Source organism: Peromyscus maniculatus, chromosome 1, assembly GCF_049852395.1.
Source record: "Peromyscus maniculatus bairdii isolate BWxNUB_F1_BW_parent chromosome 1, HU_Pman_BW_mat_3.1, whole genome shotgun sequence".
In the NCBI taxonomy this organism is placed as follows: domain Eukaryota; kingdom Metazoa; phylum Chordata; class Mammalia; order Rodentia; family Cricetidae; genus Peromyscus; species Peromyscus maniculatus.
This window is the reverse complement of record NC_134852.1, coordinates 158652678-158674578: the sequence shown is the minus strand read 5'-3', so window position 1 is coordinate 158674578 and position 21901 is coordinate 158652678. Positions and strand designations below refer to the sequence as shown.

The window sequence follows — 21901 nt, the reverse complement described above, 5'->3', positions numbered from 1 at the left end:
TGAGTTCAATTCCCAGCAACCACATGGTGGCTCAAAAAAACCATCTGTAATGAGATCTGGTGCCCTCTTCTGGCCTGTACATACGGAACAATGTATACATAATAAATAAATCTAAAAAATAAAAATAAAAAAGAAAGAAAAACCAAAAAAAAAAGAGTGAAAAGAAATGGGGTGACAATGGAATGCAGATGGGCTTAAGGAAGTCGGGGGGGGGGGGCGGGAACATGCTTGTTTATGGATTTAGGTAACTCGATACTGAAGGAGAAATAAACGGTATAGAACCGAGAGGGCAGTCACACCAACGGAAATTTTCAATGTGGTGAATGTGTTTAGGAATAACCAGCAAAGGACTGGTGAGCTGTCTCAGCGGCTAAGGGCACTTGCCGCCAAGCCTGACAACCTGACGACCATCCCCCAAACCCACAAAGTGCAAGGAAAGAACCGACTCCTGCAAAGTGCTCTCTGGCTCCCACACATGTGCCACGGCACATGCACGCACACACAGAGAGGCATACAGACCGAAGGAAAGCATTTAAAAAAACAAATTGCAGAGTAGCTCGCAAGAGAGAAGAGGCGGGTACCAGTGAAGTTCAAGGACTAGGTTTACCGGCAGGAAGGTATGGTAACTGTCAGCAGGCGAGAGTCGGGCCAAAGAACATCCTTACCCTGGGCGTTCACTTTTAAAACGGGCCGGGAACACAGGCACCCGGTGGACCGGGTCGCTACCCAACTGCCCTTCCCTGTGAGTCAACCACGTGGCTAACAGGGAGGCAGGACGCCGGTCTCCTTCCAGCCCGTCTCCGTAGCCTTTTCACCTACCGTCCTCACTTTCCAGCCACGCCAGACCTCCTTTCCCAGGCTCCGCTAACCGGAGGAGGCGGGTCCTCTAGATCGAGAAGCCGAGGGAGCGCGCCTCCCCAGTCGCGCCTGCGCCCTGGGCTCCTTCGGGCTCGTTCCCCGGCCCTCGCCCGCGCGCGCACACCCTTGGGTTGCGCCTGCGCAGAGTGTTGAGGACCGAGTGCCCTGAGTAGGCTTGGCGCCTGCGCGTTGCGGGCTTCGGGCCTCCCAGCCTGAGGGAGAGGAGCAGGGAAGATGGCGGCTGTGGTGGAGAATGTAGTGAAGCTGTGAGTAGTCTTTTTTTTTTTTTCCCTCTCTCTCCCGGACCAGAGGTCTTGTAAAGGGGCCTAAGAGTAGAGAGGGAGGTGCGGGGAGAGACAAGACAGAGAGGAGGAAATGCCCGGGGAGTCCTTGCTGTACCGACTCCTGGTAGGGAGGGCAGCAGAAGACTCCGGAGAAGACGCTGGGCTTCTTTTGGAAACTTGTGGAGGCCGGGAGCGGGGCACACGGGAGCCCCCGACGGGCGCCCTCCTCGCGGGCCGAGCCCCGAGCGGAGCTGCGGGCTGCGAGCGAGAGGCTCACGGTTCCCGGCCCGAAGACGCGTCAGTTTCGCGGAGCCGGCGGAGGCCGGGCGGCCCCTGGAGGTCGCGGTCCCGTCCCCGCCTCCGCCCTCCCCGGGGCCCCCGGCTCCGCGGTTCCCGCTGGGATCCTAAGACTCAAGCGGTCCGGTGACATTAACCGGGGAATCCGGGCTCCCGGAGACTGAAAGTGTTCTTGGAAAGAATTGGTCCAAGAGTAGACACTGAAGGAAGGAACTTCGGGGAGAGGGGGACTGGACCGGAACCCGATGGCCTCCTAGTCCGCAGGAGCCCCTAGGTGGGCGTTCTCTGGACCCTAGATGCCATTGTGCGGGTAGATTTCGAGCAGGGCCGAAGTTAACGGTTGTTGGGAAACGCCGGGGATGGGCACTGGCCTGTTAGTCGCTTCCCGTGAGTTAGAGGTGTTTGGGGTGATGATGCGGCTCATCCTCCTCCTTCCTTGAAGAAGAATCCCGGCGAGTTTTGGAATGGGATGGTTGATGCCCGTGAGACTTAAGAATGACCTTCTCTTCCTTTAATGGCCATGTTGGGCGTGATATAAGGGTAGAAAAATTGAAGTGTTGAGCTGTCCAGTCAAAGCTTTTGGATTCTGGACGACGAAGTGAAGGTTTGGGAAATATTCTGGGGGACTTTGATAGCTTCTTTCTGTCTTTGTCGTGGGCTGAGTCCCAGGCATCCCAAGAGCCCTCCCCCCTTTAAGGTTAAGTTGCTTCTCCCCCGCTGCGTGGAGCTCTTTTCTTCGAAAATGCTTTCCCACTTCCATTAAGCTAAGTGCCTTCTCTTGTGGCTTTTTTTTTTTTTTTAACTTGCTTTTGGCTTTATTCTGCTGCCTCTTTCAACCACCCCTCCTCCCAACACTATTATCTTTCTTTCTGATCTGCCCACTCCAGTTTCCCCAGCTCTCTCCAGGCTGACATTTCCCTCAATTTAGAAATGAAGCTGTTGATTTAACATTTTTATAGTTCTCCTTCTGGACTCAGATGTTAGTTCTTTGTTACCCTGCTTTATTCTTTGTTGACTTCCCCACTCCAGTGGAAGGTGGGAGGGGGGTTACACAAGTTTCCTGTGGAAAAAGGAATCACAGCTTTTACCCTGGAAATCTTACTGTTCTAGAGGAATGTGCTTGCCTAGGTTTTCAGAATTACATGTTACTGGAGCTCTTCATGTTGAAAGTTGGTCTTCCAGAAAACGGAGTTGCCAACCCATTGGTGTAGTATTTTAAGTGCTGGCTGCCCATTCCTCTTTAACCAGCCGCTGGTTCCTGAGTGTCACTGAGGTACTAGCTTGCTTCTCCCCAGTTAAATGCAGAAGACTGTGGACCACCACTATCACATGCCTCCTCAGAACTTTCCCTTTACAGATGGGCCTTTTATTCTCCCACCATTCTCACCCAGGAAAGATGTTTTTCTGGTGCCTTTTTTTTTTTTTTTTTAAATAGTGTGCTTAAGTCTTCTGGCAGCTGACATCACACATTGAGGACAAGACCACTAGCTCCTCTTTTCTTTTGTTTTGTCCTGTGAGAAAACTTTTCCATTTTAATGATCTATTTTTCTCAAATATGATGTCATGTTTGAAATAGTCTTTATAGTGGTCTTATTAGGATAAATACTAGTCTCAAATAACCATGGCTGCTAACTACTTTTAAAACTTTATGAGTCAGGTAAATAAATTAAGTCCTTAGATCCATAGAATAACAGAAGCTTGAAAATTTTTGCCACAGGAACCTTGAATGTATAAGTGTACACTCCCCTTTTGCTTTCTTAACATGCACACACTCTCGTTTCATCTCTGGCATCTTACCTGCTAGACCACTTGTTCCACCTTCTAGAGTCGCACCTAAGCAGCAAGAGCCCTACTGGACATCTCAGTCGTTCTTCCAAGCCTCCTCCAGCCTCCTTGCTCTGGCTCTACAGCCTTAGCCCCGCTGGGCTGGTCCTTCCTTCCGTTTGACTTCCAGTGTCAGGATCAATTCCCATCAGCAGAAACAAAGGAGCTGCTGCACTCAGCCTTGTTTATCCAATTTTCCTGTGTGGTCGGGACGTGGCTGCCTCCTAAAGGCGAGCAAATGTGAGCCTGCTCTCTGCGCTGTGCTCTCCAACACTCGTGCCTTAATTACAGTCATTACGGCTCATTGAATCAGTCAGACTGTACTTGTAGTGTTGCTGTGTGTGGTGTGTGTCCTTTTCGTTTGCTGGGAACAAGCTAAGCTGTGCAGTGGTCTATTGTGACTGCTCAGTGAGAGTCCCCAGCGGATGCTACATCAGGGCTTGTTGACATAGCTTTGGTTGTAGGTATTAGCCACAGAGACTTACTCCCTCCTGCTTTTCATGTCTCCTTACCCTTACTATCTCCATCAGAATCCTGGTAGGTCAGAGCTCATCTAGTCTAACTGCCCCAATCTGTAGGAGAGGAGTGAAGGTCCACATAGGTTAATTGCATGTCTATGTCTATGTGGTAACTGTAGCTACGCCAGTCTTTTTATTCTCAAATCCATCCTGATGTGATGTAGACTTCTAGTCTTCATGGGTAATGGGAATGCTGTGGGAAAGAAGTCTCCTCTGCCCTCAGTATGTCCGTTTTTAAGGTTGATTGAAGGCTGGGGATATAACTCAATTGGTAGAGTACTTGCTTAGCATACAAGTGATCCTGGTTTGATTTTGTAGCACCACATAAAACCAGATGTAATGGTGCATGCCTGTAACCTCAGCACTGGGCAGATAGAGGCAGGAAGGTCAGAAATACAAGGTCATCATTGACTGCATACTGGGTTTGAGTCCAGTATGAGCTACACAAGCCTTTGCTTTTAAAAGAAAATTGAATATTTGGCTGGGGTATAACTCAGTGGTAGAATACACCTAGCATTTGGGAGGTCCTGAGTTTGAGCCCCAGAATAACAACAAAAAGGTTGATTGATCATAAATACAAGTCCTTACTGTTAATTTACTCTCCTTTACCAAAACAGTGTTGGGTCATTGGACATGCTTGCAGTTTCCTATTTTCTTAAAGTGCTTAGGGAACCCCCTTCAGATTTCAGATTGGATCTTCCAGGGCCAGAAGATTCGGGGTGTCAGCTGTGTGGCAGTTAGGAAGGGCCTGAGATGGGCCTTTTAGTATAAACAGGCTTTCTTTCTGTTAGTACTGGTGCTTTGTAGAAGTTTTGAGGGACTTGGAAAATTTCTCTCCCTGGAACACTGCAAATCCTTGCTCACCTGTAGATACATGATGATCATATCCTTGACATCTTTCAGCACAGTGCTCTTCTTTTACCCCTAGTTACCTTTGGATTGTTTGTACATGAAGAACATTTAATTTTTTAAATTTATTCTATTTGTGTGAGTGTTTAGCCTTTATGCATGTGTATTGCATGTGTGCCTGGTACCTCAGGGATCAGAAGATGAAATTAGATTCCCTGTAACTGGAGTTAATGGATGGTTGTGAACCACTATATGGATGCTGGGAACCAAACCCAGACTCTCTATAAGAACAGTGTTTTTAACTGCTGAGCCATCTTTTTTTAAATAAAAATTGTTGCACCATGTAACAACTCTTGCTGGCTTAGAACTTTTTGCTCTGTAGACCAGGCTGGCCTCAAATTCACAGAGATCCTCCTGCCTCTACCTACTGAGCACTGGGATTTAAGATGTGTACTACTAAGCCCAGCTTAATAATAGTTTTTTTGTATTTTTGTTTCTTTCTTTCTTTCTTTTTTTTTTTTAGTTTTAGTTCAGGCTGTCCTTGAACTTGCTGCTATTTAGCTGAGGATGACTTTTGCTTATACCTCCTGTATGCTGGAATTACAGGTGTGTGCCACCATAGGTGGCTAGTTTGAGTTTTAAGGCAGAGTTTCACTAATCAGCTCAACTGGCCTTGTAGTCAGGGTAATATGTTTGCATAAGTCTTTCTATTAGAGGCATGTACCACCATATCTAGTAAAAGCTTCATTTTTTAGAACTGAATAGCATTTTGTGGGATGGATCTAGTTTGCTAAGTCTTGTGAGTCTTCTAGATGTTGTTTTCCATATTTGTTAGAGGTGGTTAATATCTACAGTAATGTCTGCAGCTCAGGATACTGAGGTTAAGAGAAGCAACACATTAACTAGCATGAGTTGGACATGTGGAAACCACAGAAAGAACAATTCATTTCTTCCCTACTCCTCCCTCCCCTGATACTGGGGATTGAATCCAGAGCATTGTGTGGGTGAGAAAGCACTGTACCACAGAGCTATTTCCTTGATCCTTTTCCATTTTGTGTGGATTAAAATTTAAGTTTGACTTGGGAGGCTGAGGTAGAGGGATTTCTATGAGTTTAGTACCCGGGCTGCAGAATGAGAGACCTTGTCTCAAAACAGAACAAACATATTTAAAAAGGCTTATGTCTGATTATATACATCATAAAATCATGTGTTGCGGTGATTATTTATTATTTATTATGCAGAGGCTATGCCCAGCTCATGGTAACTTGTCTTTCCTCATGTAATGGCGGTAGTGAAGGTTCTTTATGCCCCTTGAGGCAGAAAAGGAGATGAATAATGGAAGAGAGAGTCTCCCAGACTCCTGAGCCTTCTAGAGAAGCAGTTGACAGGGAAGAGGGATGACTTAACACCCCACACTTGTATGTCTTGTCTTCCTGCAGCCTTGGGGAGCAGTACTACAAAGATGCCATGGAACAGTGCCACAATTACAACGCCCGCCTCTGTGCTGAGCGCAGTGTGCGCCTGCCTTTCTTGGACTCACAGACTGGAGTAGCCCAGAGCAATTGTTATATCTGGATGGAGAAGCGACACCGGGGACCAGGTAAGGTTGCAGCTTCAGGAAAATGGCGCAGGAGCGGGAGGAAGTCTCCTTTTCACTTAGGGGATGGGGGAGTGTGAGGTGCTCTGCTGCTCACACTGGGGGATGAATGTGGTCTTGTGAGAAGTGGGGAGGGTGAAGCAGCAGCACCTTCGTTTTCAGGCCTCTCAGGTGTAGGTAGATTTTTCTTTGGGCCACCATCTCGCAAAAAACAACACAGAGACTTATTAATTATGAAAACTCAACCTTAGCTTAGGCTCGTTCCTAACTAGTGTTTGTTTTTTTGTTTACTTACAAGACAGGGTTTCTCTGTGTAACAGCCCTGGCTGTCCTGGAACTCACAGAGATCCACCTGGCTCTGCCTCCCAAGTGCTGGGATTAAAGGCGTGCGCCACTACTGCTGGGTTTAATCTACATTCTTTTACGTGACTTGGTTACTTTGCTTTGTACTGCCCATCCTGCCTCCTCTCCATCTGGCTGCTGCCTCTGCTTTCTTCTCTGAGTCCTGTCTCTGTTCAGAAGTCCCACCTATACATCATGCCTAGCTATTGGCTGTTTAGCATTCTATTGAGCCAATCACAGTGACACTTCTTCACACAGTGTAAAGGAATATTCCACATTTCCCCTTTTTTTTGTCTAAATAAAAAGGAAAAATTTTAACTCTAACCATGTAAAACTATATACAATAAGAACAATTATCAGGTAAGAATTACATTTACAATGTCCAGTCCATTTGTATTTGGCAAATTTAGAGAAAATACTCCATTATCTATCCTATCTTAGTCCAGAGTTTTATACCTAAACCATTTTTTGTCATAACTTGTATTACCATCCTAACAATATCCTTTTAGACCTTAGAACATCTTTTTAGATAATAAAAAAAAAACTTAAGGTTTCATGTTTTTCAGCCTTAAAAATTTTACGTCTTTTATGTTTCTTTTCTGAATTTGGTAACAAGGAAAACTGTAAAACTTTATCTAGTCATCAGAGACCCAAGAAGGATAAAATATTACTTGAGTAAACAGGAAGTACAGAACAAGCAACTTCCAGAACTAAGATGTGACAGAGACATCTGGCTGCCTGGACAGTCTCTCCAATGTTCCTCTCTAACATTAGGGCATCCATCTTTGGCCTGTGGGACTAGAATGTCTGACAGACTTTTTTTGTGAAGCAGAAATTTTGAAGGACTGTCATACCTTGTCTTGGCAAAGTTTGTTAGTTGGCTTCTTTATGTCCTGCTTGTCCAGTTTGGACAACATTCTGTCAGCAGTTTGAGGCAAGGGCAGTTTCTTGCCAAAATGCCTAGCTTTTGCCACAAAGAAAGCAAACTCCATGTGGAGGTTCTTCGATGCCCATAATCCTTTATTGAAGTAAATTACTGCCAATATGTGTCTCACTTCATGAAAAGCCTTATGTTGTAAAAACAGTTTAATTGCCATATTCTGTAGGTCTTTGAAACGTTTAAAGATCACCTATCTAAAATATATTTGTTTGACCTTGAAAATATATCTAACATGACTATATTTGTCATAACTATAATTGACTGTTATAGATGACTAACTACTAACCTGTATTTCTTTAATATCCTAAATAGCTTTCAAAGGCTAAAACTTTGCATAATCTTTTAAAATGAGCTGCATAGGTAAAATACCTTAAACAAGAGTAGAAACATATATACAGTATAACAAAAATAACCTTAAATTTGGATCAATATACGAAAATCCATACCAATGTAAAATATTTGACTAGTGGTTTTTTAAAAGTAGACTCAACAATCCACCCTTTTATCCCATCATTTCTGTACTATATCTCCCCTTTTTTCTATTAGAAAAAGATCCTTGAGGGGGCTGGAGAGATGGCTCAGAGGTTAAGGGCACTGGCTGCTCTTCCAGAGGTCCTGAGTTTAATTCCCAGCAACCACATGGTGGCTCACAACCATCTGTAATAAGATATGGTGCCCTCTTCTGGCCTGCAGGCATACATGGAGACAAAACACTGTATACATAATAAATCTTTTAAAAAAAGAAAAAAGAAGAAGCCGGGTGATGGTGGTACACACCATTAATCCCAGCACTTGGGAGGCAGAGGCAGGTGGATCTCTGAGTTCGAGGCCAGCCTGGACTACAGAGTGAGTTCCAGGAAAGGCGCAAAGCTACACAGAGAAACCCTGTCTCAAAAAACCAAAAGAGAGAGAGAGAGAAAGAGAGAGAGAGAGAGAGAGAGATCCTTGAATCTAATCTTTATTTAGCTTTCTCCTTGACCATGACCAGTAACAACTTGTAACTGACCCCCCAAATGATGACAAACATCCCTAACCCACTGAATGACCAAAAGCCACCCACCCCACCTCTTGGGAATGTGGATGTCATGTTTTCTAGACTGCTTCTTGTTTGGGGGTGATGACATGTTTAGGGAACCTGAGAAAATGGAGATAATGGTTAAGTCCTGGGAGAGCTAGCTGTTGTCTAGTCTCGGTGTGATGGGAAAATTAAGAGCCTATCTGATGTCTGGCTGGAGTAGTCTGTGAAGCTGGACCATCTCAGCCAGCAACCTTGAAGCTGTTCTGGATGCAGAACTCTGAGGAAACTGCAGCAGAGGCATCTGAGAGGCTGGGTACCTGGGCCACCGTTTTCATATCTCTATTAATACAAGTATGGACTGTGTGTTACACACAAGCCAGCTAAAGATGATTTTTTGTTTTATGTTTGAGCAGGTAAATATACGTCACCTATAATTTTTCTAGGTTTATTTCTTTATGTCTATAGCCGGGGGTGGGGCTGGGGTGGTCTCCCCTGATCAAACCTGATCCTCTTTAACCTTTAATGAATCCATACCCTTTCATTTTCTGTGGAAACAAAAGCATAACCTCGTCCTCAACCAAACGTATTTTTTGACTTCCATTTTGAAGTTAAAACTTTTTTGTTTTGTTTTTTTTGAGACAGAGTTTCTCTGTGTAGCTTTGTGCCTTTCCTGGAACTCACTCTGTAGACCCAGCTGGCCTTGAACTCACAGAGATCTGCCTGCCTCTGCCTCCTGAGTGCTGGGATTAAAGGTGTGTGCCACCACCGCCTGGCCAGTTAAAACATTTTTAAAATATATAGGTTGGTTTAATTTAGCAGTTTCCATAATCTAATGTCTCTCAGCAGCTGTTGTTCACTCATCAGCAATCAAAAAATTTAAAGTCAACCAGACATCTTATAGGATTTAGACTCTGTGTATTTTCTATCTTTACATGGCTTATCTTTTTTATATTATTTTATTCTCTCTTTAAAGACTTTATCTTATTTATAGCTATTTTTTTCTGTGTCTGTCTACACCCATTTTCTTTTTTAAGCCTGCGCACATGTTTTAAACACAAGCATCTGCAGCATTCTCGGGTTGCCTGAGACGAATCTTAAACTGCTATGTCAGCCATTGGCATGGCTCAGCTCAGTGCATGGAGCTGGTCACGGCACTGGCTGCTCAGGCAGTCTGTGTATACCAACCTACCCAAGAGACCTGGTCACCAGGAAGCCTTGCCGGGAAGCTGCATTTGACTTCTGTGTTTTAAGCTTTTTTTTTTAATTTAAGTTTTTTTAGGCCTTGAGTGAATATACGTGGCCAGACGTTAGGTGCCATGTGTAAGTGAATTTTTCAAAAACAACACAGACAATTATGAAAGCTTGATCTTAGCTTAGGCTTGTTCCTAACTAGTTCTTATAACTTAAATTAACCCTATCTTTTTTTTTTTTTGGTTTTTCAAGACAGGGTTTCTCTGTGTAGCTTTGGTGCCTGTCCTGGATTTTGCTCTGTAGACCAGGCTGGCCTCGAACTCACAGAGATCCGCCTGGCTCTGCCTCCTGAGTGCTGGGATTAAAGGCATGCACCATCACCACTGCCCGGCTTAACCCCATCTTTATCTATGTTCTTTTACGTGGCTTGGTTACCTTTACTCTGTACTGCTTATCCTGCTTCCTGTCCATCTGGCTGGGGACTGCTTTCTTCTTCTCAGAATCCTCTCTGTCCATAAGTCCTGCTTATACTCCTCCCTATTGGCTGTTTAGCTCTTGATGAAACCAGTCACAGTGACACATCTTCACACAGTGTAAATGAATATTCCACAGCACTGAAGCAGGTGTGTCTTCCAGAAAACTAAGTATTAGCTATACACTAAAGTTCACGTCTGTCTTTCTTTTCCATGGAGTATTACTCCCAACCCAGGCTCTGCACTGTAGCATTCCCTTGCTCTAGAGCTCAACAGAGTTCTCATCCACAGAATATTAGCTGTCATTTTCTAGGGCTGGATTAGGGTTTGATTGCTTTTTTTTTCCTTCCACAGGATTGGCCTCTGGACAGTTGTACTCCTACCCTGCCCGGCGCTGGCGGAAAAAGCGTCGAGCCCACCCACCTGAGGATCCTAGACTTTCCTTTCCATCTATTAAACCAGGTAGGGGCTGAAGATGTTGTAGCTCGGTTGCTAGAGTGCTCACTCACCATGCACAGGCCCCTGGGTTTGATCTCCAGCTTTGCATAAACTGAACATGGTTATGTATCCCTACATAGTCACAGCATTGAAGAGGTTGAGGCAGGAGGATCAGAAATTCAAAGTCATTCTCTGCCACATATAGAGTTTGAGGCCAGCCTGGGCTACATGACAGCCTCAAAATAAGAAACATGAAATTAATACTTGGGAGGAAGAGGCAGTCAGATCTCTGTAAGTTCAAGGCCAGCCTGTTCCACAGAGTTCAGGACAACCAGGGCTACACAGACAAACCCTGTCTCGAAAAAAACAAAACAAAAAACAAACATGAAATTATCTCAAATAATAGAGGCTTAATAGAGATGTCCCAGTGCTTCCTGTGTGAATACAAGACCCTAAATTCTAATCTAGCATTTATATAAAAAGCTGGTGTGGCCAACAAGTTCCTGTAATCTCAAAACTGTAGAGTACAGAGCTGGGGCTTGCTAGCTGCCAGCCTAATTCAAGATTCAGTGAGAAACTCCAAGAGAATAAGGCGGAGTGTGATAGAGCAGGACACCCAGTAACCTCAAATGTGTACCCATACATGTTCATACACCATATAGACATATACCACACACATATGCACAAAACCAAAGAAAATAATCAAGAGTAAATAAATAAACCAAGTAAGGAGCCCACTTCCTAAGCAGGGCCATGGTCTGTTTCACAAGAGGCTTGCTGATCACCTGCTATTCCTAGGCTGTGTCAGCTCTTGCACATCCTAACGTAAATGAGGTATGATTTCATCCTTCAACGAATTCACTGTTAGGGAACGAGGTACATAGCTGAATTCCAGTGCTGGCTGAGCCAAGACCCCTTGGGTCCTGTAGGACAGAAGTTAGTGACTGACTTAGACTTGGCCCCACAAGGTGTAGGCTCAGCTTCAGCCCTTCTGAGTTTGCTTCATCCTGGTTTGTTGCAGACACAGACCAGACCCTGAAGAAAGAGGGGCTTATCTCTCAGGATGGTAGCAGTTTAGAGGCTCTGTTGCGTACTGACCCTCTGGAGAAACGAGGTGCTCCAGATCCCCGTGTTGATGATGACAGCCTGGGCGAGTTTCCTGTTACCAACAGTCGAGCACGGAAGGTATATTATCCCAATGGCCAGAGGATTTTGATAAGGACCAGCCTCTTCTTTATGGGTGAGAGGGTCACCCAGTTAGCAGAACTGACAAAGATCCATGGTAGAACACTTGTTGGTGTGTAAGCACCAGCACAGAAAATACAAACAGCTGAACTGGAGGCTGGGACTGCCTGCCCCGCGTCCTGTGCTCTCCCAGCCACTGGCCCTGCTGCTGTCTGGTCTTTCACACTCCTTCCCTCTTCTCAGGATAGGCTCACTCACTCATTCTCTTCCAAACGAGGCTTTTGTTAGAGAGTGTAGTGCCTGGTGTTACATGGGGGAAGCACACCTGGTTCACATCTGTCAACTGGAAGGTTAATCTAAGTTTAAAGATGAGAAGAGCTACAGATAAGGCAGGTACTGTGCTAAGTTTTTCCATATGCTTCCTCCTGTACAGCCTTATGAGGTAGGTCCTGTGGTTCCCATTTCACGGACAGGGAGGCAGAAGCAAAGCAGTTAAAACTTCCCTCAAGGTCACACAAGTAAGCAGCAAAACTCACCTAAACTAGGACATGAGTATTGGAAGCAGAGCAGGCAAGACAGAGCTTGGCTGCCTGGGGTGCTAGGGGAGCTTTATGGAGACAGAGGTGGGGAAAGCGACTTGAAGAGGCTCAGGAAAGAAGGCACTGCAGGATCAGGAGTGGGATTGTAGGGTGAAGAGTGATCATGGGTGGGGATGAGCCCTGGAGAAGCTTCTGGGTAATTCCAGCTGGCTAATTCTACATCATGAGGGAGCTTTTGGGTGCACATGACTTCTGCTCATTCCTATCTTCTGGTCCACTCAGCGGATCCTTGAACCTGATGACTTCCTAGATGACCTTGATGATGAGGACTATGAAGAAGATACTCCAAAGCGTCGGGGAAAGGGGAAATCCAAGGTGAGGAGCTAGTGTGCTGCCTGAAGGATGTAGCAGGCTGGTCCAGGGAGGTCAGGCTTTATTTCTTGTGGTTGCCTTTTTCTTCTGGTGTAGACACCTTAGTAATGGCGTCATCTTTTTGCTGTTCTTGGCAGAGTAAGGGTGTGAGCAGTGCCCGGAAGAAACTGGATGCTTCCATCCTGGAGGACCGGGATAAGCCCTATGCCTGTGACAGTGAGTGCCTCCTGAGGGGTGGGTAGTTCTTGCCTTGGACCCAGCTACTGCTCTGGATGTGAGAGTAAGGGGGTCATGTTCTTGCACTAAACCGTAAAAATAAGCCTGGGTTCTCATTATGCCTGCCATGAGAAGCCCTGGCTTTTGCTTCACAGTGGGTGGGACCTGCATGCTGTGGGAGAGATTTCTGTGGCTCCTGGGGTGGGAGGCTGAGGGAATTCAACAGCAGGCAGGGTTGGCCTCACAGTGGGCAGCATCCAGATCTGCTGACCCATCAAGGCAGGGCACAGGGGGCCAGCCCTGAGGGTCAGTGTCTGTCCTCTTTCCCTTTGCTTTGGCTCACCCAACTTCCTTGCCTCCAGCCTGCAGCGCCGCTGCTGGGGGTCTCTCTCACTTGCTCTGCTTTCCTGCTGCTGCTGCCCTGGCTGAATTGTACCAAGGCCTTCTTCTCATGACTTTTCTTTCTGTCTTTCAGATAGTTTCAAACAAAAGCATACCTCGAAAGCGCCCCAGAGAGGTAGCTCTCTCAACTTTTCAGACTTGTGGTTTTCCTGTCCCTTTCCCTGTCCCCTTGTTCCTCCTGCCTTTCTCACTCCTGTGATGCTAGCTTTGGAATCTCTGCAACGGTATGACGGTGGTGCTGTGGAACCCCGATTGCGCTCCACTCTCAGAGTCCTAGCAGCTGTCTCTACCATTGCTTGTCCCCCATAGACTTACTCCTATAGCCACTTGGCCTAGTGTGGGGGGTAGCTCAGAGTCTTAACAGAACCCATTATGAGTAGATCCATCCCATGCTCCCCAGAACAGACACCGGGTGGTCAGCTAGTGTTGCCACCATCACCACCCCCTCCTCCCTCCTCACTCCTTCCTGCTGGCCCCCTTGCCCTCTTGGTGTCACCACTCAAGATGCCATGAGTCTTTCCTTGCTGCCTGGCGGGAATGTATTTCAGATTTGTGGGGGACAGTTAATCCTGGCTGCTCAGTTGGTAGGTGTTCCCCAAGAGACCCACCCTCAGCCCTTTGTCTGTTCATTTGGGATTGGCTACGTGATATACATGGGGTGGCATGAGCGTGCCACATTTACATAAAAAAAGAGTCTCCTTGTTACCTTTCCCCCTTTTGCCATAAGGCAAGACCATAGAACTTTCTTGACCTGGAGCTCCCAGACAGTTGCTATTCCCAGGGCAAGTTGTTACAGCATGAGCTGAGTCCTTCCAAAAGCCAATGTAGAAAAATATTAGTAGCCATGAGGTTGTGTTTTAGGGAGGGAGGAGAATCCTAGAAACTGGAAAAGTCTAGGGCCTGATGCTCTTGGCTAAGGGGAAGAGGCCATCACTAAGGCTTGTCCCAGATTAGAGATACTAGGGACAGAGATGTTTTCCATGGGCCTCAGATCGTGCTTTGTGGCTTGTCAGAGTCGGGGAAGTAGCACCTTCGTGTCCTAACATTTCTCTGCAATCTTCTTCTACCCAGTTTGTGGAAAACGCTACAAGAACCGACCTGGCCTCAGTTACCACTATGCCCATTCCCACCTGGCTGAGGAGGAAGGAGAGGACAAAGAAGACTCTCAACCACCCACTCCTGTTTCCCAGAGGTCTGAGGAACAGAAATGTAAGCTGGGGTGTCAGGGTGGGCGAACGGGAGAGGAGCCAACTTGGTTATAAAAACCGTCCTTGTAGGGAATGTGGGTAATCTAGAGTTCCCTTGAGCATCATCACATTCCTTTCTTTTTCCCCCATAGCCAAGAAAGGACCTGATGGATTAGCCCTGCCCAACAACTACTGTGACTTCTGCCTGGGGGACTCAAAAATCAACAAGAAGACAGGGCAGCCTGAGGAGCTAGTGTCCTGCTCTGACTGTGGCCGCTCAGGTACCTCCAGTCTCAGAGCAGGCTGCGTTCAGTGCCCAGGAAGCTCTTGGCCTGCTTGCTTCAGTGCTGTCAGGCAGGCAGCCTCCCTTACCCATTCCCCACCCCGGCCTCCAGCCACCTGTGTGACTCCCCTCCTCCACAGGGCATCCGTCCTGCCTGCAGTTCACCCCTGTGATGATGGCAGCTGTGAAGACCTACCGCTGGCAGTGCATCGAGTGCAAGTGCTGCAACCTCTGCGGCACCTCGGAGAATGACGTGCGTGCCACGCCCTCTCAGCTCCCTCCAAAGCAAGCTTTCTCTCAGAGCAAGCGAGGGCCCCCACCTAGGCCTCCCTAACTTCTCCCTGGGAACTTTACACTTGTTTAAAAAAATCTGTTTCTTGAGCACCAGCAGTCAGTGTCTTTGGCTCTCAAGTCACTAAATAAGACAGAGAAGACCATGCTGTCATAGAACTGTGTACTTGGGAGCAGAGTTTTGTATGATATGTCTTGAAGAAAATGAAACTAGTGATGAGCCAAAAGTTAACTGGAGGCTGATTTCTAGTTAGATTTGCTTTTGGAGAAAATGAATTGGTGTTGGAGTTTTGATAATACAAAGAGCCAGTCCAAGAAGGTATGGAGTGAGTGTATTTCCAAGAAGGTATAGCCAGTGCAGAGACCTTAAGGTAGGAAAGTTGTCTGTAACGAGGCCATTGCTACCCACTAGATCCTTCCCGTCTGGGGGAGGTGGATCAGAGAGGTGGGCATCGTTTGATCTGTGGGGTCTTGGGTCCTTTTGTGGGCAGTGAGGAATCCTGGAGATTGACCCGAGGACCTGGTGCACAAGAAGCTCGAGCTTGCTGCTGAGTTCCACCCCTGTGCTTAGACCTTGGGGATGTTATCACACCTTTATTAGGGGGTTAATATGTTCTGTCTTATATTTTCAAGCAGCTTTGTAGAGAAGAGATTGTAGGGAAATAGTAGCCTTTGTGATCAGTTAGAATCTGGTTAGAATCAGTTAGGTTGAGATGGACAGATCCTACATCTCTTCTTAGTAGCTACCAGTCCCTCTTGGAAGTGGCAGCAGTATCATAACTTAGGTACACAAGCCTGTTCTTTCTCCTTGCCTTCTGCAGGACCAGCTGCTTTTCTGTGATGACTGTGACCGTGGCTACCACATGTACTGTCTCACCCCATCCATGTCTGAGCCTCCTGAAGGTAAGTGGCCCAGATCTACTTAAAAATATTATCTCAGAAGGATCCATAACACCCACATAAAACATTGACAATGAAATTTATGACTTGTTATAGATCTGTAATTGTGTGCATTTCAGCATTCTTATACCCAACAGCATAGATTTCATAATAAAGTGATGCGTTGTGGACTTTAAAAAACAATTAGTAACTCAGACAATCTCCTGAACTATAAATACTGAGGGCCTCTGACAACACTGAAAGCAAGGTCTTTGCTTTGGCTCTGTTCAGTACACTTCCCTAGTGTTTTGTTTGTTTGTTATTGTTTTTATTTTGTGTTTGTTTTTTGTTTTTTGAGACAGGGTTTCTCTGTGTAGCCCTGGCTGTTCTGGAACTTGTTCTATAGTCCAGGCTGGTCTTGAACTCACAGAGATATGCGTGCCTCCACCTCCCAAGTGCTGGGATTAAAGGTGTAATCACCACTGCCCGGCCTAGCATTTTAGTTTAAAGAACTTAATGTTTGCACTTTGTCATTAATGATACTTAAAGATACAGAAAATTACCAACATGAACTAAGCTGAGCAGAGAACAGTCACCAGGAGAAGCTGTCCAGAATGCAGTTGACAGCTCATCTGGCATGACACTTCTGTTGTTGCTCTCCCACTCTGATGGAGTGTTGCTTTCCTCTCTTCCTCATTTGGAAGGGAGTTGACCCTGGAGCCTGGGTTATCTTTCTCATCGTTAGTGGTTTACTTTAGTAATGCTCCAAGTTCATGGAAGTGTAGGTGGAGTTTCTCTGTCCCAACCACCTGCTCCCAAATAACCAACACAAAGACTTAAGATAATGTTCGGCCAATAGTTCAGGCTTATTACTAGGTAATTTCCACATTTTAAATTAACCCATATTCCTTATTTTCACTCTGCCACATGATGGTACCTTTATTATCATGACATGTTCATCTCCTGCTTCCTCTGAGTCTGTTGAGACTCCAGATTCCGCCCTTCTTCCAGCATTCTCTCTGTCTCAGCTAATCTCTTCTCCTGCCCAGCTATTGACCAATCAGCTTTTTATTAACAACGAGAGCAGTACATATTTACAGTGTACAAAGTTTGTTCCACAGCATAGAAGCGCTACACCAACACCAGTGGTGGCATCAAGGAGTGGTTCTTTTCCACAAGTCCCTCAAACTGTGTTGCTTTGCCTAGCTCCTGCCTCTAAGGCAGTGGTTCTCAACCTGTGGGTCTCAACCCCACATTTGTCACATATTGGATATCCTGAGTGTCAGATATTTATGTTACAACTCATAACAGTAGCAAAATTACAGTTATAAAGTAGCGATGGAATAATTTTATGGTTAGGGGGTCAGTACAACATGAGGAACTGTATTAAAGGCTCTCAACACTAGGAAGGTTGTAAACCACTGCGAGGGAGCTCAGCTTGTCTAGGAGGGCTCAAGTACCCAGTAGCTCTGCTGTGCACAGATCAGAGCCAGCCTTCAAGTGGGAGAAGTAGTTTACTGTTTGCAGAAGCTGACTGGTAATGTAGGTCAGACTGCAGAGAACGGGGCCACTAGCAGAGCTGGTGAGAACTTTAACAGCTGCAGGGTGCCCAGTGCTGCTGACAGCCACATTTCCAAACCAGCTCTGAAAGCAGTAGGGCCTTACCTTTTATCTGACCATCAAATACACCTTATAGACAAACCTTGCACTGACGGCGCAAGGGCTTTCCTGTTGACGTTCTGTGAGACGCTGGGGGAGTGGAGAGCTGCAGGCCAAGCACTTCTCACTGGAGCACCAGGTGGCCTTCTGTGGGTCATGGTCGGCAGGATGTGCATTATGGGCCACATCTAGCTGTGTCAGTTTACATAGCTTGTAAACCAACAGTGACTTTTTTACATTTTAAAGGGAGTTTTTAAAGAAACATGAAGATAGAACAAGACTATGTGGCTCATAAAGCTTAAATATAGAACATTCCGTTTGGCTCTTTGTTGGAACCCTTAGCAATCCTAGCATATTGGCCTTAGGGTTAAAAAGGCTCTCTTACACTTTTGGGTTATTGTTTTGTTTTGCTTGTTTTCTTTCATTTGCCTTTCTTTCTTGTTTGTTTTTTTCAAGACAGGGTTTCTCTGAGTAGCTTTGCGCCTTTCCTGGAACTCACTTGGTAGCCCAGGCTGGCCTCAAACTCACAGAGATCCGCCTGGCTCTGCCTCCTGAGTGCTGGGACTAAAGGCATGCGCCACCACCGCCCGGCTTTTTTTTTTAATAGTAGTAATAGTAGTAGAGATAGAACCCAGGGCCTTGTACATGCTGGCCAAATCCCCTCCCACTGAGCTATATCCTTCTATCTCCAACTCTTAAAAAGATTATGCTGGGCGGTGGTAGTGCACGCCTTTAATCCCAGCACTCGGGAGGCAGAGGCAGGTGGATCTCTGTGAGTTCGAGGCCAGCCTGGTCTACAAAGCGAATTCCAGGAAAGGCGCAAAGCTACACAGAGAAACTCTGTCTCGGAAAAAAAAAAAAAAAAAAAAAAAAAAAAAAAAGCGGAAAAAAAAGGACTAATTTTGCTGGGTAGTGGTGACGCACGCCTTTAATCCCGGCACTTGAGAGGCACAGCCAGGCAGATCTCTCTGAGTTTGAGGCCAGCCTGGTCTACAGAGCAAGATCCAGGACAGGCACCAAAACTACACAGAGAAACCCTGTTTCGAAAAAACAAAACAAAACTTGTGTCTAGGCTGGCAAGATGGCTCAGCAGGTAAAGGCACTTGCAACCAAGCCTGGACAATCTAAGTTCAACCCAAAACTTTTGGAAGAAGGACAGAACTGATTTTCACAATGCATGCTGTGTATGGCACATGCCCTCCCCATAAATAAACTTAGTGAGTTACAAAAAACAAAACACTTGTGTCTGCCCAGACTGTCCGTGAGTCCCAGGGCCATTAATGTGACAAATAGTCTGAACATCTATTCGGGCACTGTCCCCTCACAGTTGCCTTTATCTCCATGGAGAATGATTTTTATTTGTTTTTGTATTTTTGATTTTTTTGAGACAGGGTTTCTCTGTATAACAGCCCTGGCTGTCCTGGAACTCGCTCTGTAGCCCAGGCCGGCCTCGAACTCACTGAGATTCTCCTGCCTCTGCCTCCCAAGTGCTGGGTTAAAGGCGTGCGCCACCGCCGCGGGGCTGAGAATGATTTTTGTGTGTTTAATGTGTTTATTTTTAGTGTGTGTGTGTGGGTATTTTGTCTGCATGTATGTCACTGCACTACATGAGTGATGGGTGCTCTTGGGGGTCCCTGATAACTGGAGGTAGGGATGGTTGTGAGCCTCTGTGTGTGTGTGTGCGCGCACCAGGAACTGAACCCAGATCCTCTTAACTGCTGAGCCATCACTCCAGTTCCAGCTTTCATAGCTTTGAAGACTAAGCAGTTCCTTCAGCTCAGGATAGCCATGAAGCTGCTGCTACAGAACTTGCCCTGTCCTGCCTGGGGAGAGATGGGGAGAGTGGGAAGACAGCAGATGGGGATCTTATGGGATCCACCCTGACCACTCTACTTCTCTGTAGGAAGTTGGAGCTGCCACCTGTGTCTGGATCTGCTGAAGGAGAAGGCATCCATCTACCAGAACCAGAACAACTCCTGATGTGCCGCCCAGCTCCCCACACATCTAAGGCTGTTGCTCTCCTCTACCTTGGTTTTCATACCCCTCTTCTTCCTTCACTCTGGTAGTCCTGCCAACCTGCCTTTGGCAACAGCACAGGGAGGTGGCACCTCTGGCTGCCTCTGGCCCCGAGCCCTCAGGGAGTAAGGAGCAGCAAGCTGCCCCAGGGCTGACCCGTGGGCCCAACTTCTCTCTGCTCTCCAACAAGTGCATTCACTCTGCTTGCCTTGGGCCCAAGTCCCTGGTAATCACAGGGTTCAAATGGGGTCCTCTGAGAAGGAATATGAGGGCAGCTCACTTATTTCAAGCTGGCCTAGTCCCCCTTCCGGTTTCCAAAAGCCCCAGGGGTAAGCCAGGCCCAGCCATTGCTGGGAGCAGCTGGAGTGATCAGGCTGAGATGGCACTTACTAGGACCTTTCCATACCCCTTGTTCTGCTTCACTTTGCCAAAGCAGTCCTGTGTCCTCTGTCATGCTACAAGGGTCCTGTGCTTGAACTGGGATGGTCTCAGGCACCTCCTGGCCGTGTCCTGTCCTGCCCAGTCCCACAGAGACAAGCAGCTTCCCCTGTCCTTCTGTGCTTGGCTGGCTCACTCACAGGTGGTCTCTGGCAATCCAGGCATTTCCTATCCTCAGAACTTCCGTCTTCTGCCTCCTTCCTTATTCCTTTTGGTTTTGTAGGGAGAGGGACGATGTCAGGGGGCTGTGCCAGCAGCTTGGGGGCCACAAGGAGAAGTTGGATAATGTGCCTGTTTTTTAACTTGATAAAGCCTACCTCCAAAATCCCCTTTTCGTTCTTCCTGGACCTGGGCAGTCAGCCACCTGCCCTTAACTGAGTCAGGAGCCTCTGCCTCCTGCCTGTATATCCTGGCTCTCGGGCACAGGGAGGTCCCCTTTCCTTGCACGCTAGCTAGCAGCTGGTAAGGTCTTCACACCCTGATTTTTCTGTTTCCTGCTTAGTGGCACTGACATTAAGTAGGAGGGACAGTCCATGCCAGCACACTCTGGAATGGCCTTCCTTGGCTGTGGGCAGGCCCTAACTATTGTTTATGCAAAGTTGAGGCCCCCTCCTCCCATCTTAGTTCCTGTATTCAAAACATTAGAAAAAATAAACATTTTTACACAGCGCCCTCGGATTGATGGTTTGTCTCCTGACTGCTTGTTGAAAGGCCGTTTCATTTTAAACTTACTTTCTTGGGGCAGTGGGTTTTTTGAAAAATTGAAACAAAATCAAAATTCTTGCTGTGCTCCACCATATAAAATTTTTTTTGTTAGTTTTGGAATAAATTCAAGTTTATAACAATTGAATGTTATAAAGAAAAATGAAGCTGTTTTGATTAATACAAAAACTGAATTAAAATCAAGTTTAGGGGTTGGGGATTTAGCTCAGTGGTAGAGCGCTTGCCTAGCAAGCACAAGGCCTTGGGTTCGGTCCTCAGCTCTGAAAAAAAAAATCAAGTTTAGCACCCATTTATTTATATGCTATGGTTGGGAAGACAGATATGTAGATGGTGGTGTGGCATTGTTATGTGTTTAAAATGGGCCCAGAAACTTGTTTGTGGTATAAATTCAAAGGAATTAAAGCAGGGCCTGGAGAGGTAGCTCAGCAGGAAGAGGAATGCTTACTGCTTTTGCAGAGGACCAAGTTCATTTCCCAGCACTCAAATCAAATGGCTTACAACCACCCATAACTCCAGTTCCAGGGGGATCGGATTCCTCCGGCTGGGTTGGTCGCCTGTATTCAGTGTGCATAATGCCCACCCACCCAGCTCCAGGTACAAACCAGTGATGTCATCATGAGAGAAGGAAAGCTTTTAGACAGATGATGAGGGCAGCCACTTGTCAAGTTCCTCCAGTCAAACTGGTAGTTTGATAATACATGATGGATCTCATATAGCTCATGAGTATACATTGACTTTTTAGAAATTATATGTGAGCTGGCAGTGGTGGCCCAGGCTTTTAGTCTCAGCACTCCAGAGGCAGAGGCAGGTGGATCGCTGAGCTCAAGGCCACACTGGGCTACGGAGAGAGTTTTAGGACAGCCAGGCTACAAAGGGTGACTCTGTTGAGAGTATCAGATCCCCTGGAGCTGGAATTAAAGCAGTTTTGAGCCACTGAAGTGGATGCTGGGACCTGACTCTGGCCTCTGTGGGTTTTTTATGCCTACGTGTATGTCTGTGTACCAAGTACACAAGATAGCCTGGAACTGGACTTAAATATGGTTTTGAGCCACCATATGGGTGCTCAGAATCAAATCCAAGTC

The 21901-nt window shown here is 46.5% G+C and overlaps 1 protein-coding gene across 6 annotated transcripts; it reads left to right on the top strand.

Moving 5' to 3' along the window:
• The first annotated feature begins 974 nt into the window (after nucleotides 1-974).
• On the top strand, nucleotides 975-20766 carry Dpf2 (double PHD fingers 2). Of its 6 annotated transcripts, none has more exons than XM_006980662.4 (12): nucleotides 975-1124; nucleotides 6070-6230; nucleotides 10546-10653; nucleotides 11651-11814; nucleotides 12636-12728; nucleotides 12863-12941; nucleotides 13417-13458; nucleotides 14415-14552; nucleotides 14683-14811; nucleotides 14954-15066; nucleotides 15926-16007; nucleotides 19546-20766. In XM_006980662.4, exons 1-12 carry the CDS (start codon nucleotides 1093-1095, stop codon nucleotides 19620-19622), a joined length of 1218 nt encoding a protein of 405 aa, XP_006980724.1. In that variant the 5' UTR covers nucleotides 975-1092; the 3' UTR covers nucleotides 19623-20766. The 6 variants fall into 6 exon arrangements, with proteins under 6 accessions (XP_006980724.1, XP_006980725.1, XP_042115466.1 ...); XM_042259532.2 differs by lacking the exon at nucleotides 975-1124 and adding an exon at nucleotides 1371-1713; XM_042259538.2 differs by lacking the exon at nucleotides 975-1124 and adding an exon at nucleotides 1925-2043.
• The last annotated feature ends 1135 nt before the right edge of the window (nucleotides 20767-21901 follow it).